The 13835-nt window shown below is 40.5% G+C and overlaps 1 protein-coding gene across 1 annotated transcript; it reads right to left on the reverse strand.

Moving 5' to 3' along the window:
- Positions 1 to 254: 254 nt before the first annotated feature.
- Positions 255 to 13665, reverse strand: MSH4 (mutS homolog 4; the record flags this gene model as incomplete). Its single annotated transcript, XM_052665910.1, has 9 exons — positions 13342 to 13665; positions 11707 to 11871; positions 8067 to 8230; positions 6610 to 6720; positions 6114 to 6229; positions 4757 to 4930; positions 4144 to 4316; positions 3191 to 3258; positions 255 to 362 (listed from the first exon to the last, which is right to left on the reverse strand). Coding segments are annotated over exons 1-9 (1395 nt in total), but the record flags the coding sequence as incomplete, so codon positions are not given.
- Between the last annotated feature and the right edge of the window lie 170 nt (positions 13666 to 13835).

Here is a 13835-nt window from a genome sequence, read left to right on the forward strand (position 1 = left end):
TTAAAGGACCAGAAGGTCTTAAATCCATCAAAGCTTATCAGTGGTTGCTTAAGCAGCCTGCAGAACCTGAGTGGGAGTTTCAGTTCAATATTTGTTAGATAACGTAAGAATCCAGTTCTTAGGAATACTGGCTCACATAATTGTTTTTCATTTGGCAGAAAGTTAGAACAGACTCTGCTGGCAGTACTGCGCTCTGTGAGATCAGTGGTAAATCTCATGAGATGCGCCAAGTGGGAAGGACTAACTGCTTTTACTTCACACCCAAAAAAATGACAGACATATCTTACTTTCAGAGGCTCCACAAGCTCCAGGGTATGCTTCAGATAGATTATATTAGTTATTTTTGATTCAGCAGTTTTAACCTGTTGAGGAATTTTTACAAATACAGGAAGTGTTTGAATGCTTATTTAAGGAAAGTATGTAACTAGCAACTCTAAAGGTTTGTACTGATAACTTCTAGTGAAAACTGCTGAAATACTTCATAAGCTCACGCTGACAGCTTGGTGTGCAACTGCATAAAAATGTTTACAGAAATTGTATTGCCAGCTGCAGTCAGCTGCCCAGCAGTAAGTGGCCCTTTTCTTATGGCTGCACAGATAACGATCAGCTCTGAGAATAACTGCTAAAACAAGCTGTGGAAGCTTCCTTTAGTCTTCTACGTTATCAGTACAGACTTTTTCAAAGCCACTACACAACATATCACAATTAAGGTGCTCAGTCCTTTCCATAAACACTGTTAAACAGCGCCCAATCTAATCTGCTCTGACAGTCCTTCGGCATACGTACACATAATGTTAAAGTCAATAAATAAAAGGCAGTAAATGCTAAACGCTCTGTTTGCTCTTCAAAAGTTTTAGACCACATTCTGTAACTTATTTTGTATCCCTGTCCCACTACATTTCTAATAAAGAATTTTGCTGTTGCCATTAGCGTATATAATACACACTGCACTGCATGCTCTTGTAATTCCAGATGAGAGAAATAAAGGATAGGATAATCCTGATATCTTACAAAAGGAAGCAGAAAAAAGTACATGCACAGTGCATCTGTGTGTTGGTAAACATATATATATATATATATATATACATACATGAAAATTACTCTCATACTCTCATGGGATAATACGTGTGCGCAGGATTTTCACATGCATACAGACACAATATAACGTGAGTAACAGCAGTTACTGTGAAAATTAGTATCATTATTTCCTTCATGGAAATGCACACTTGCTGATTTCCCTACTGTTACCATCAAATAGTATGTGAAAGAGCCTCTGAAGATGGATCAAAAGAGAAATCTAAGATAAAAAGCCATGAATTCTTACGTGTTTCACTCTACCAGCATGAGAAGGTAGTGCTCTGAAAAAGAAGAAAAGGATCTCTCTCCTTACATGAGAGGAACTTTAGAAATTGATAAACACACTGTTTGGTTCCAAACTAAATCCAGTGTCAATTTTTAAACACGAATGCGTAAGTAAGGCCTCCAGTGAAATTTCTTCTCATGCATTCATAACACAAACTGTAACCTTGTGGTGGAGGGCATCTATTGCTTTATCTCATAGGTGAACACCTGGAGTGGTCTTAATGGTCTTTTCCAACCCAAATGATTCTTCGATTCTTACCATCTATGCAAAGTTGTTTTCTCTAAAAGAAGAAGAGGATTAAAGCAATACTAAATATGCTAACAGAGGAGTGATGATCTCAGAAAACATGGAGCGCAGGTCCCACGATGGAATCAACCATCAAAAGGAGATGCACAGAAGTTTATGAAGAGCTGATATTTCATAATGAAACATTCCTTTTCTAACACAGTGCTTGCAGGAGCTTTACTAGAACTAGTGTTATTAGTGTAGCTCTATACTTGATGCACGTCATGGTCAAAGGAAGAAAATGAATGCCTATAACCATGATGGCTAACCATTTTGGATAATGGTAGTTCTTTTAGGATTCAACATTCATGGAGAAAGTGCAAACCTATCTTTTGAAACATCTCACACTAAGTTCCCATGTCATATACACAAAGATGCAGAGAAACAGCTGGCTTTTTTTTTTTTTGTACTAGAGATTTAAGTGCCACAGATTTAAGTGCTATGGCAGCAGATCAGCCCTAGATTAATTTTATTTCCTGGGAAATTACCAACGCCACATCACACACTGACAAAAGGGAACAAAGCTCTCCAATACGCTGACTCACTATGCCTTCCATTCAAAGGCTAACAAAAAAGTATCAGTCAAACTGAGAACTGGAGGCAGGCAGGATTTTAAGACACCATTCAGAATTGAGGTCTCCTCTTTCTCACATATATACACATGCCTGAGCATTTAAGGTTCTTTGCACATTGGCACAGTCGGTGCCAAGGGGACCCCCCACCTCATGTAGTACCACTCACACAATGTAACCAAGCACCTTGTGTTCTGTCAGCTGGCTGCTGCTCAGAGGACAACACTCACCTTCCCAATGAAAAAGTTGCACTTAGCTCGTGCTATCCCTGTACCTTGGAAACTAATTCCTATTTCTGTCTCTGGAGCTTTACGCAATTTAGTAAACAGATGAAGATATATCTGTATCTTTGCATTATAAACACAGCAAAGCCAAGTCCAAGTGCTTCTTAAGAAGCTTTTCCAAAGGTATTTCTTAGGCTATGAAGAGTAATTTCCATTAAGTAATATCACATGTAAACTACGAGATATTTTAATTTCATGTAAGGAAGATGCACAATTTTCGTCAGGCTACCAAAAACTGTATTAACCTCTAAAAGTTACATTACAGATATATGAAAACTCCTTACATCCTATCATTATGGTCTAGAGGGAGGTATCTCCACCTATACCAGGTGGGTTGGAACTAGATGATCATAAAGGTCCCTTCCAACCCAAACCATGCTGATTCTGTGATTATCAAGGGTATGCTTCTGTGAGAAGGAATCTGGGCAGAGATGAGGAAATCAAACTCTTCTGAAGTTCAAATTGCTTCCATTATGGTGACATACTACAGCAAACCCAAATAGCATTCACCTTTAAGAATCTTATCCTGTAGTAAAACACGATGTACTCACAATCTGTGATAACATTAGTCCATGAATCTGTAAGTGCAGCCTTTGCTTATAGATTTTTAGATATAGACACATATTTTATGTTTTGCCTGTAATGTGCAGATAACTCATTATGCTTAAGTGTGTTTCGGAACATACTGTATCTTGCTTCGGAATTTGTACCAGAATTGAAAGCAGTTGTTCTGTATCCAGGAATTTGGAGATAACTGTAAAACAAAAGTAACCAGCTCAGAAATGTAACAAATTTCAAGGAAATCATATTAACAACCTGCACTTCTTTCATTTTTTAATGTACACAATTATTTATTAATATTTATGCTAATCCATTTGTTTTTATCCTAGCTTCCTATTTACCAGAAAAAAACACAACGAAAGACAGAAAGATCTGCTAGGTTATTTAGGCACAATACTTACTGTATCCAAGACACAGTGATTATCGTACAGGGGGACATTTATCACTTCAGTAATGTTTTTGTTCCTAGAGCAACTTCCAAAGTATATATGAGCTAGAGAACAACTACAAGTAAGAACAGTCTAACTGTCAAAGGAAGAATAGAAATAAAAATAGAGGAAAAGAAAACCTCAAATGTGCAAGACTGCCAATAATTCCTCCTCCGTGTTTCTCTTGTGATAAGGATTAAGCTCACACAATACGCCTTCAGGCAGCCTAACTCGTACTCTCTGGGACTGTATTATTTTCATATTTGTCTGGACCATTACGTTTTAGGAGGCAAAGGAAAAGAAAACAAAAACATAAACAAGGCCTTAATTTGTTTTTAACAAATAAACCACTTCCAAAACTGTATCAAGCCGCAAGAGCTAACCTCCAATTACATGAGAAAGCTACTGGCTTACTGACTTTTATCTACTTTGTAAGTTCACTTTTTTTGCAAAATATACTTAAAAAAAAAAAAGTCACAGTATCACAATAAAGCTGGCTTCAAAAGTTATGAATGGCCGCTACAGAAATGTCTGCTGACGATCCTAAGAAAATACTTTTCAAACACACTGAATCAGACTGCACAGTCACAAACTAGAAAAAAGAGCTTAAAAAGGAGAAGCATATTAAGTATCAAACAATAAATTACTACCTGCTTGAAGACCGAAAAACAGCTCCTCATCCTGGAGAAATTCCTGAACGCAATCCAGTCTTGTTTTAATTGTTTCAGCATCAACAAGTGGCTCCAGGATATTGGATCTGAGTCTTCGACTTCCCCCTGGAGTTTTAGTGTAATTTAGGACACCAAAAAGTGTGTGTCCATTCCTGTTAGAACAAAACATACAAGAAGAATGCATTCATAAAAATAATGATGGAAAACAGCAAACGACATTTCCAGGAAAAGCATCCAGCAAATTCAAGGCATGCTTTCAGAGTACTCAGCACCTTCCTACCTGCCATGTGTATTTTATGAACTACAGCAGTTTACCAAGTCAGATGCAGTTTTATATAGTATTAGCCACCATTTTATCATTTATCAAAACTTAGAAACTCCCTTGCATTCAGAACATGCTCATCTTTTTAGGATTACTCCATTGCTACTGCAGTTCACACTTTTCCTCTCAACTGAGCTATCTGAATTAGCACACAAGCCATGCAAAAGGACAAATATTATTATCTGAAATCAAATGCAAATTGGGTAATTTTCAGTAAAACACACTTATGAGAAAAACTTGATTTAGGTGCTGCAATCTTAACGCCCTTACCGAGAATCCCTGTTATTTGTTACCAGTTCCAGATTTTGGGCTGACGATGAATCTATCATAGCTGTTTTCTCACTCCCCTGGAAATGGACCTTGAGTGACTTTGGAGCATAAATGGAGTTCTGAATAAACTCGACATATTTCAGCAAAGCTGCAGCAGCTGCAAGACAGTAGTACCTTGGAAAGAAATAATCTTTAATGAATGTTGAATAGTGCTACTTAGTTACCAAAAATCAAGTGGTATACCAAAGAAATCACATTTAACACCTGACACTTGCTGCTTGACAGCTACTGGGATTGAGAGCACTGAAAAAGCAGTATTTTTAACAAATGCACAAACATCTAAGAATCACAGGACTGCAGGGGTTGGAAAGAACCTCAAGAGATCATTGAGTCCAACCCCCTGCTAAAATAAAGCAGGTGCCCTACAATAAGTCACCTCCATAAAAGGGGACTCCACTGCCTAGAAAACCTCTTCCACCGCTCTGTCCCCCTTAGCATAAAGAAGTTCTCCTGCATGTTAGTACAGAAATTCTTATGCTCAAGTTCTAGGCCACTACTCCTTGTCCTATCACTATGCACCACCACCAAGAGCCTGGCTTCATCCATTTGCTTCCCACCTCTCTTTAGAAATTTATAAACATCTATCAGATCCTCCCCCCTCAGTTTTCTTTTCTCCAGGCTGAACAGACACAGGTTACTCGGCCTTTCTTCACATGGGAGATTGCTCCAGGCCCTGCTTCACCTTTGTGGCCTCCCCTGGGCTCGTTTTAAGAGATCCTTGTCTTTTTGAACTGGGGAGGAAGCCTGGAACTAAAAGTATTCTAAATGTGGCCTCATCAGGGCAGAGTAGAGGGTGAGGATCGCTTCCTTCAACCTGCTGGCCACACTCCTTTTAATGCACCCCAGGATACAAGCATACAATGTGTACAGTATGATCACTGAAATCAAGTGGTTGTGAATATCTGGGTCTCTGTACCCCTGATGTCCCACATCATGTACCGCGTGCGTGCGTGTTTCTGTGGTTACATGTGACTTAAGTGAAGACTCTGCACAACGTACACAGAAAACTGCTGGTACAAGGAAATCTTTCGCAGAGGTCAAACTGGAAGGCATTCATAGCTTGTAAATTGCCTATTTAAGAAGAGAGTGAAAAGAGGGAAGTGGAAAGTTCTAAAAACCCACTGAAATCTTTAAGTTTCTGGGTACCTCAGAAATACCTGAAGGCAAAATAAGCAGTTATGTTAAGAACTTCTTAACTTCTGAAAAAATGCAACAAGCCACTGGCTTTTGTACTGAGCATGTATGAAGCTGTTAAAAACTTATCTGGACATGGTATGGTTTTTCCTTATCGACATACTTTGATTGAATCTCCATGAAAACAGTGCTGAATTCAGACGCACACAATTGCTCTATATACTCCAAACCCTTTGTTTCATTGAAGTATTTCCTTTGGACAGTTGTAAACGTCACATTCTGGGAAGACAGAGGAAAAAAGCAAATAATTTGAAGTCACATAATTTTTTCATCAGACAGACTTCTCTATTTTTGCTAGGATCTTTGCTCCCAAGAAAGTCCACCAACTGGCTTCAGCACATGACTTCAATGAGCCAAGCTCAAAACTGTCTGCTTTAATTAGCTCATATATTTGTCTCCGTAATTTTCCGCACCAGAACGAGTCATGCTGGAGCTGCAATGGGATCTCCTGCACCACAGTAAAAACAAAGGGCCAGAAATCACAGAAAACACACAAGATCTGACTGCATTTAAAGCTTCAGAAGTTGTAGAAGACTTAACAATCATACAGATGCAATTAACAAGAGCTCTAAAATGCAGAATAAAATTTAAGAGCTTACTTTGAAATGTTCTGTTATTAAAGCAAACAATTTTGTTGTGTTCCCTGCTTCACAAGAAGTGTTTGGCATTATTATTTCCAGAGGTGTTAAAATTTTCAGTTTAGTAATAACCTGAAAAAGAAAAAAAAATCTTGAGTAATTCAATACAAATCCATATCTAAAAGAGCTGTACACTATGACGTATCAGGAATAAAGAATTATGGAATTCTTATATTTTAAAATCACAGTTTATCTTGTAAATAATGACCATACTTTATGCTTATACACTGGTCAGCTAAATAGATCTGCAGCTATATAGATACAAATACACAAAACTATTTTAAAAAAATAGAAGTTATCTTTTATTTAAGCAGTTATTTAAATACAAAAACACGTTTGTGTCCGAAGCTCAGCGTCCCTCACAACGTGGGACACCACGGTTCTGTGAGTACTTGGCAGTGTGAGAAAACAAACGCCTTGTTCAATGTTCAATCCGTGGTCTTCACTTTTCCCTCACAAACTTTCAAGTGAGCCCTCATGGGTCACATCACCATCTGAATGCCTAACCTCTCTCACACCTGCACTCTCAAACCACAGCCACTTTGAATCCTACTACTCTGCATGACAGAAGTATTCACATCTGCCAGGTTCCATAAGCTCTTGTGCCTGCTGAGACCAAGATAAGCCTTAAATTAACTAATGGTAAAAATAAAAAATTAGATAAAAAATAAAATGCAAAAGAAGAAAACCCACAAACACCTGACAATATTAGAAATTTTAGTAAATAGATTCAGCAGTCGTTTATATTCCTAGTCGTATCTACTTACCATACTAACAAAATCTAGTTTTTCTAAGTCTGAATATTGTAAATACACTGCAAGCTACACTGCTTCCTAGCACACATAGCCACAACAAAACTGTTAAGAAAGCAGTTTTATTAATATTAGAACTGCATCAACCAGATAGATTACTTTCCTGATCTTAAAATATGCAGCAATGGTGGACAGAACACTTTACTGTCAGCTGAATACATTTTGTTTGGCAATAACTGAGAATATTCACACAACTACACAAATCTCAAGATACAGTCTGCCTAAAACAAATAAAAGTCACCCTTGTGAAGTGCCACTCTCAAAGATGTTTTGCCTAATGAAAAATACTTGCAAATTCTCCTACCATGCATTCCCTCTAATGCTCTGCAGTGCAAGGCATCTGAGTTTCACACAGTTCAAACGCACCATTCTTTGCAGAAACGCGTTTTCTGTTTTGCAAAGCATTCTTTCCTCCTCCCCTGAAATCTGAGGCACAGCACAGGAAATAGCAGCTCCTTCAACAAATACTTCAAATTTTCTAGAGATTCTTACTTCCCCTTTTTAGATTTTTTTCCTAGAAACTGAATCTTCCATTCCTGATTACTCAAGCAAGCAATCCACTGCACCCAGCTGTCAGCTATGCAGCAGTTCACTATGCAACAATACCTTGGCGTAAGTCGTATTGTCTGCAAACTGGGACAGTATCACCTCAGGATTCTTTAAGTCAATGCTGGCCATTCCTACTTCCCCTCTGGCAAGGCCTCTTCCTTCTACCACAGCTACAATAACTGATGCAGCAGTATGAGCAGAGGCTGTAGATGACGACGTAACTGTAGAACAGTTGCACATATTCAGTTATAACCCACTTCTTTATATTCACAAAATCATACTTTGACATTCCAAGCTTGGACAAGCTGTGACAGAACGAGCAAACTGAGGATTGTGAAGGTGTTTTTTTGTTCAGTTATTACTGTAGTGTAATTGACTGGTGCCAAAGTTCAACACATTCCTTGTTCCTCCCAAACCTCCTCGTATGGTACTGAACTTTGAAGAGCACTGATTTTAGAAACTAATAATGCACCTCTCTCTATCTTTCTAGCACTACTGTTTTCAGTGCCTAAAACCTAGACACAGCAAGGCAATAAGGAGGACAGGTGGAGATGAGTTTTCATCTGCAGTCAGAACTGGGGGATAAGCAGTCAGCTCACTTTGTCTGACCCTCACAATTCTGCCCTGATTTTCTTAGGGCATCTGTCGTACTGATCTGCAACGATACGCCTCAGGCAGCACTTACTGAGCCCCCATATAAAGCATTACACTGTATTACCTGGAAGCACTATTAATTGTTAGATCACTGCACTTCCCACAGAAGAGATTAATTAACCAGGGTGAGACCTTTTTCTCCGGGGTACTGAACTTTTTAACCAATGAAACACCAAAATTATGGATATAGTGCTTCCTTTGGCATCTCTGCTAGTTTTGGTGTTACATTCTTCAAATCTTTCTGAAGAAGCTACTAACAACACTTTGTTCCAAAATTTGCAGCCCCAGATTGTGAGTGTAGGCTATTCAAATGAGAAGACAAACACTGCAGAAATAAGGCAGACATCCATATCTGTATGTGAATTTCTGTTGAGAACAAATGCAGAGAACGATTACCTATTAATTTCACTGAAGTAGCCAATAAGAAACTGAAATAAATTTTTAATGCTACAATGCAACTTGCTGAGCAATACTAAAACAATCACCACTCCAGAAATAGAGTCACTTCATGATCTCAAGCTTCTTAACCTTCACACACGAGTCAAACTAAACCTTACAGCAGCTGAGTTGAACAAGTTCTTCAGTATTGGATTTTGACAGCATATACAACCTGAAATACCAAAATCTCTTTTCGTTTCATGTAATTATTTGTATTCTTTTCCAGCACTACTTTCCTCAAAAGGGAATCAGGTCTCAAATAAGACTGGAATACAAATGTTCTCAGAACAGTTCTGTCAAGAAGGCATAATACACCAAACTTGCCATTTCCTTTTGGATACACTCAATATGCATCCCCAAAACCAAAACTAACCCCACCAGGAATCTCAAAAAGCAACCAGAATTAAATAAAAACATTTGTCCAGAAAGAGAGAATTCGATCTCCAGCTAACTGCTACCTAAGCATTAAGAAAACAGTCTTTGATACTGCACACAGCTGAGTCTGAACTTTCATTTACTCTATGTTTGATGGATGCCAGCAATGACATTCACATATTGACATGACATTCATCTAAGACCTGCTTTGAAAACCTGATTGTTACTCTGATTGATCTACCCAGGACAGTCCATGATTCCCCCCCTTATCAGTAGCTGATTACCTTTTTTTTTTTTTTTAAACAGCAACTAAGAGGTGGTGATGATAATAATGATTTTAACTTAGGTTACAGTCGTTAGACAATTTTGATTTTGATGATGGTTACTTGTATAGTTTGCTACACACACAAAAATAAAATTTAAAAAGATGCAATGATCAACCAATGTTGTTCATAATATGGTATGCTGGATATGCTGTCTTCAATACAAACGAAACTGACCAGAGTTCCACATACAACTCAGCAAGTGTAAATAACCATACAGACACATGGAAACAAACACACGTACACTTGTAGACTAAAAGGAGATGAAAAATATGGTTTTAATTGCTAGGACATGTAGAGGTTAGAAAAATCCTGTCCATGGGTTTCCAAGTTATAGACACCCCAATTCCTAGAGTAGTCAAAAAGAAAACAGGGGATCGCAACAGCTGTAAGAAATGACAAACTTCATATTAGCTCACTTTCTGCAATCAAAGAATTCAATTCAGTTTCAGGTAGAGAGTCAATTCGTAGTCTTATCAGGATTTTTTTTTTAATTGAAATACGGATGTTTTTAAGAATCAATCTTTAAGTAACTAGTTTAGAGAATTACCATTAAATAACATTAGGATCACTGAAAGCAGAACTGACAGAGCTTAACTCAGACTGAAAAGATGGACTTTGAATATTACTACTTTAGCACTACCAGAAAACACAAAATGACACAAGACAACATTAACCTGTAAGATGGCTTTGCTGGTAAGCAGCAGTGCAAAACTTCACCCAGTGAGCTACTGGGTGTTGTTTAAGGATCAACTCACCTACACCTTTGAAAACAACAACGTAAAACGCATAAGAAACTCACAAGAAATTCCAATTACTTCATGATACATGATTGTCTCGCTGCAATTTATTGGAGGGAGAGGAGGTTCTTTTAATATCTGTATATCCACCACGAGACTGAGAAACAACGGTTCATACGCTGGTCCAACCAGTTTGTCACAAATCCTAATCAGGGAGACGGGAAGGGAAGGAGGGCGATAGAAAAGATAGGAAAGAGCAAGAATTGCGTAAGGGAGGACGGTTACCACCAGGATCCAGCAGCGTCCTGCTGCACGGCGTTTGAAGGTCCAAGGCAGGAGCAGCAGCGGGGAGCAGCAAGCAGGCAGCAGGAGGCAGACGCGGAGCCATGCGGGAGGAAGCAGCAGCGCTCAGGCAGCAGCCCAGGAGAGCTCGGCAGCATGCAGGCATCACTTCGTGAGGAGCCCGTTAGTCAGAAATCCTTGCTCTTCTTCATGAGGAATCTGTTGCCAGAAAACCTATCCTCATGGTTTTCGATTCCCCTTTTATCCTACTTGTTCTTCTGCCCAAGTGAAAAGGATGGGTCTTGAGCAAGAGTCATTGAGCGCCCCTGAGATGGAGATTTGTCATCCTGAGATAAGTCACACAGAGGAGCACTTCACAGCCATTTAGCTGCAGCTCATCTCTCTCTCCTTGCCCCTGGCCTTGTCCATCTGTGTCCCCCAAACAAAGGATTTCACAATCCTTGCCCAGGACTTGCCTGAACTTGAACAAGTCCATCTGCGTCCCCAGCAAACTTTGAGACACTGATGTTAACTGAATAATATCTTACAATGATGTACAATGCTTTATAAGCCTAAAAAGAAACCATGTGAACAGCGTTTCTTATCAAAGGCAGGAGCACTGTTAGGTCGCAGCTTGAACTGCTGTTTAGGCACCTGGTGAAGCGGTGTGACCAGAAGGCTGGATCCAGGCTGGAGCCACTCCGGGCTCACATAAGGGCCAGCCACTGAAGAGACAGCCTCCCTTGGATCTAGGCTGCTTAGGTATAAAAACAACTATGATTTATCTTTCATTATCACACTATAAGCACGTGAAAAAATAAAGTACGTTTAATGAAATGTTAGAGATATATATTGAACCATTTCCCTTAAGCACCGTCAATTTACCTGAATATCCAGGAACGGGGGTATGGCTTCTGCCAATAGATCTACTGGTAGAAAAGGGTATTTTTCCCACAGAAGTGTTACTGAGGCCTCGTGCAGAACAACCACTTGTGAAATTCGCTGCACTCCCATTTTCTGCACAGGAACTTTTGTCCCCAAGATATGATTCTGAACGGAAAGGGAAGGAAAAAAGAGTCAGTTTCTGTTTTGAAAGCAGCACATACACATCTTAGAAAACCTTGTATTTTGTACTAGAAGTAGAGATGTTCCACCAATCCACCCCCAATATCCTTCTCTACAGCAGTACCGGCCTGAAATAACAATGAGTTTGTTTCGAAAACCAGCCTGTATTGACAGTTACTTTCCATAATGACTTTACTTGCAGTAAATCTCCAGTTAATTTGCTGGACTGAAACAATATAACTGAAATAATTTTACTACGCATAATTTTTATGCTATGAGTTCCAGATCTATGAAAAAATGCTATAACAGACAGCTCCACCTTGCATTTTCCTATTGGCTTTAAAATACATAGCTGAAACTACATACTTATGTTTATGAAAATTTCAAAGTTTGAAAAGGTCACAATAGTATTTTTTTGAACATGCACATTCCCTTTTAGAAAACAGCAGCAAAAGTGCAAAGAACTGTGCTCAAAAATACCCTCCACATGAACATGATCTCCCTTTGATTTTATGAGGTTCAACCCTCAGAAATGACACAGTAATCTGAAACGTGTTTGTTATGTTATCTCTTATTTTCTCTACAGATATACTGTAAGATTTACCTTTTTTTTTTAAATGTGGCAAAATGCTTTTTTCCTCAGATCACTCTTAAATTCAGTAAATTAGTAATTTCTTTAGTAATTAGTATTTTGCTAATCTAATAATTGAGATACTAACTTTAGTATCTCAAGTGCTCTCAAGATGAGTAAAAACATGAAATCCTTAATACAGCCTGGATAACTGCTTTTCAAAGACCAGAGGAACCAAACCATCAGCATCTTTTATTTCAACAATAAAAACTCAACAATTAAGTTACGCTTTGCTCAGGTTGGTATTGCAAGCTTTCCTTTGTCTTGGATTCAAGACTGACCGCGTACCTCTTAGCGAAGCACACACACACCTTGCATCGCAATTTACACCTAACAGGAACGCGCGTACTTCACAAGACATTTCAACAAGCGTCCCATTGTTACTGCTATAGTAGTTTCACTGAAGAGGAAAAACAAACAAAGAAACCAACCAACCAACCCCAGCCACTGTTTCCAGTCTGCCAATTCAAGGCCGGCAGTACTGCGCTGATCGCAGCGCCCTGCCAGCACCGCGCGGATGGAGCGCGGGGCCGGGCCTGCGAGCAGAGCCAGCTGGAGCTGCTACAGCGCTGCGGGGCTTTTCAGATCAGCCAAGTGACTTCACGCGCCAATTATCCACAACGTCAGGCAAAAGCAGCATTTATTTTAAGAAACCCGAGGAACGCCGTCATTCTGACGAGCCGAACCAAAACAAACAGACGGCTGGCACGAAGAGACGGCGCTCCGCCTCCGCCCGCCGACCAGACTGCGGTACCGCAGCTCGGCAAGCCGAGGGCAGCAGGAGCGGCACCGACCCGAACGCAGACGGCCACGCCGCTCCCTACCTCCCCTTCCGGAGCGCGGCGGCTCCTTCCTGCCGGCAGCCCTGAAGGGAGCGAGCCCCGCCCCGCCGCCGGACGAGCCGCCCGTGCTGTCCTCAGTGCTGCGCGGCGTCTGCAGCAGGCCCAGCGTGTAGCGCCCGCCCAACCCTGACAGAGAGGAGGAGCAGCGGCCCGTGTAGGACTCTGAGGCGGCCGAGGCGACCGCTCGCCCGCACGCTTCCATCTTACTACTGCCGTTCGACATCACGACCTCAGCCACGCAAAGCGACCCGCTGCCGCTACGGCTGAAAATGGCGCTGACCTCAGCGCGGCCGCGCATGCGCACAATTCTCACCTGGCCCCAGCCGCCGCCCAGAGGTTTCCCGCCGAGGCGGCGGCGCCGTTCGCGTGTGGCGCCGAGATGACGGCGGGCTGCTGTGCCTCCTAGGACAACGGGAGGGCACCAAGGCGTCATTTGTCCAACGTGCTTCTTCAGCTGACTTGACAACCAGAGGCTG

The sequence above is a fragment of the Tympanuchus pallidicinctus genome, unplaced genomic scaffold, assembly GCF_026119805.1.
Source record: "Tympanuchus pallidicinctus isolate F22 unplaced genomic scaffold, pur_lepc_1.0 scaffold7, whole genome shotgun sequence".
NCBI lineage: Eukaryota > Metazoa > Chordata > Aves > Galliformes > Phasianidae > Tympanuchus > Tympanuchus pallidicinctus.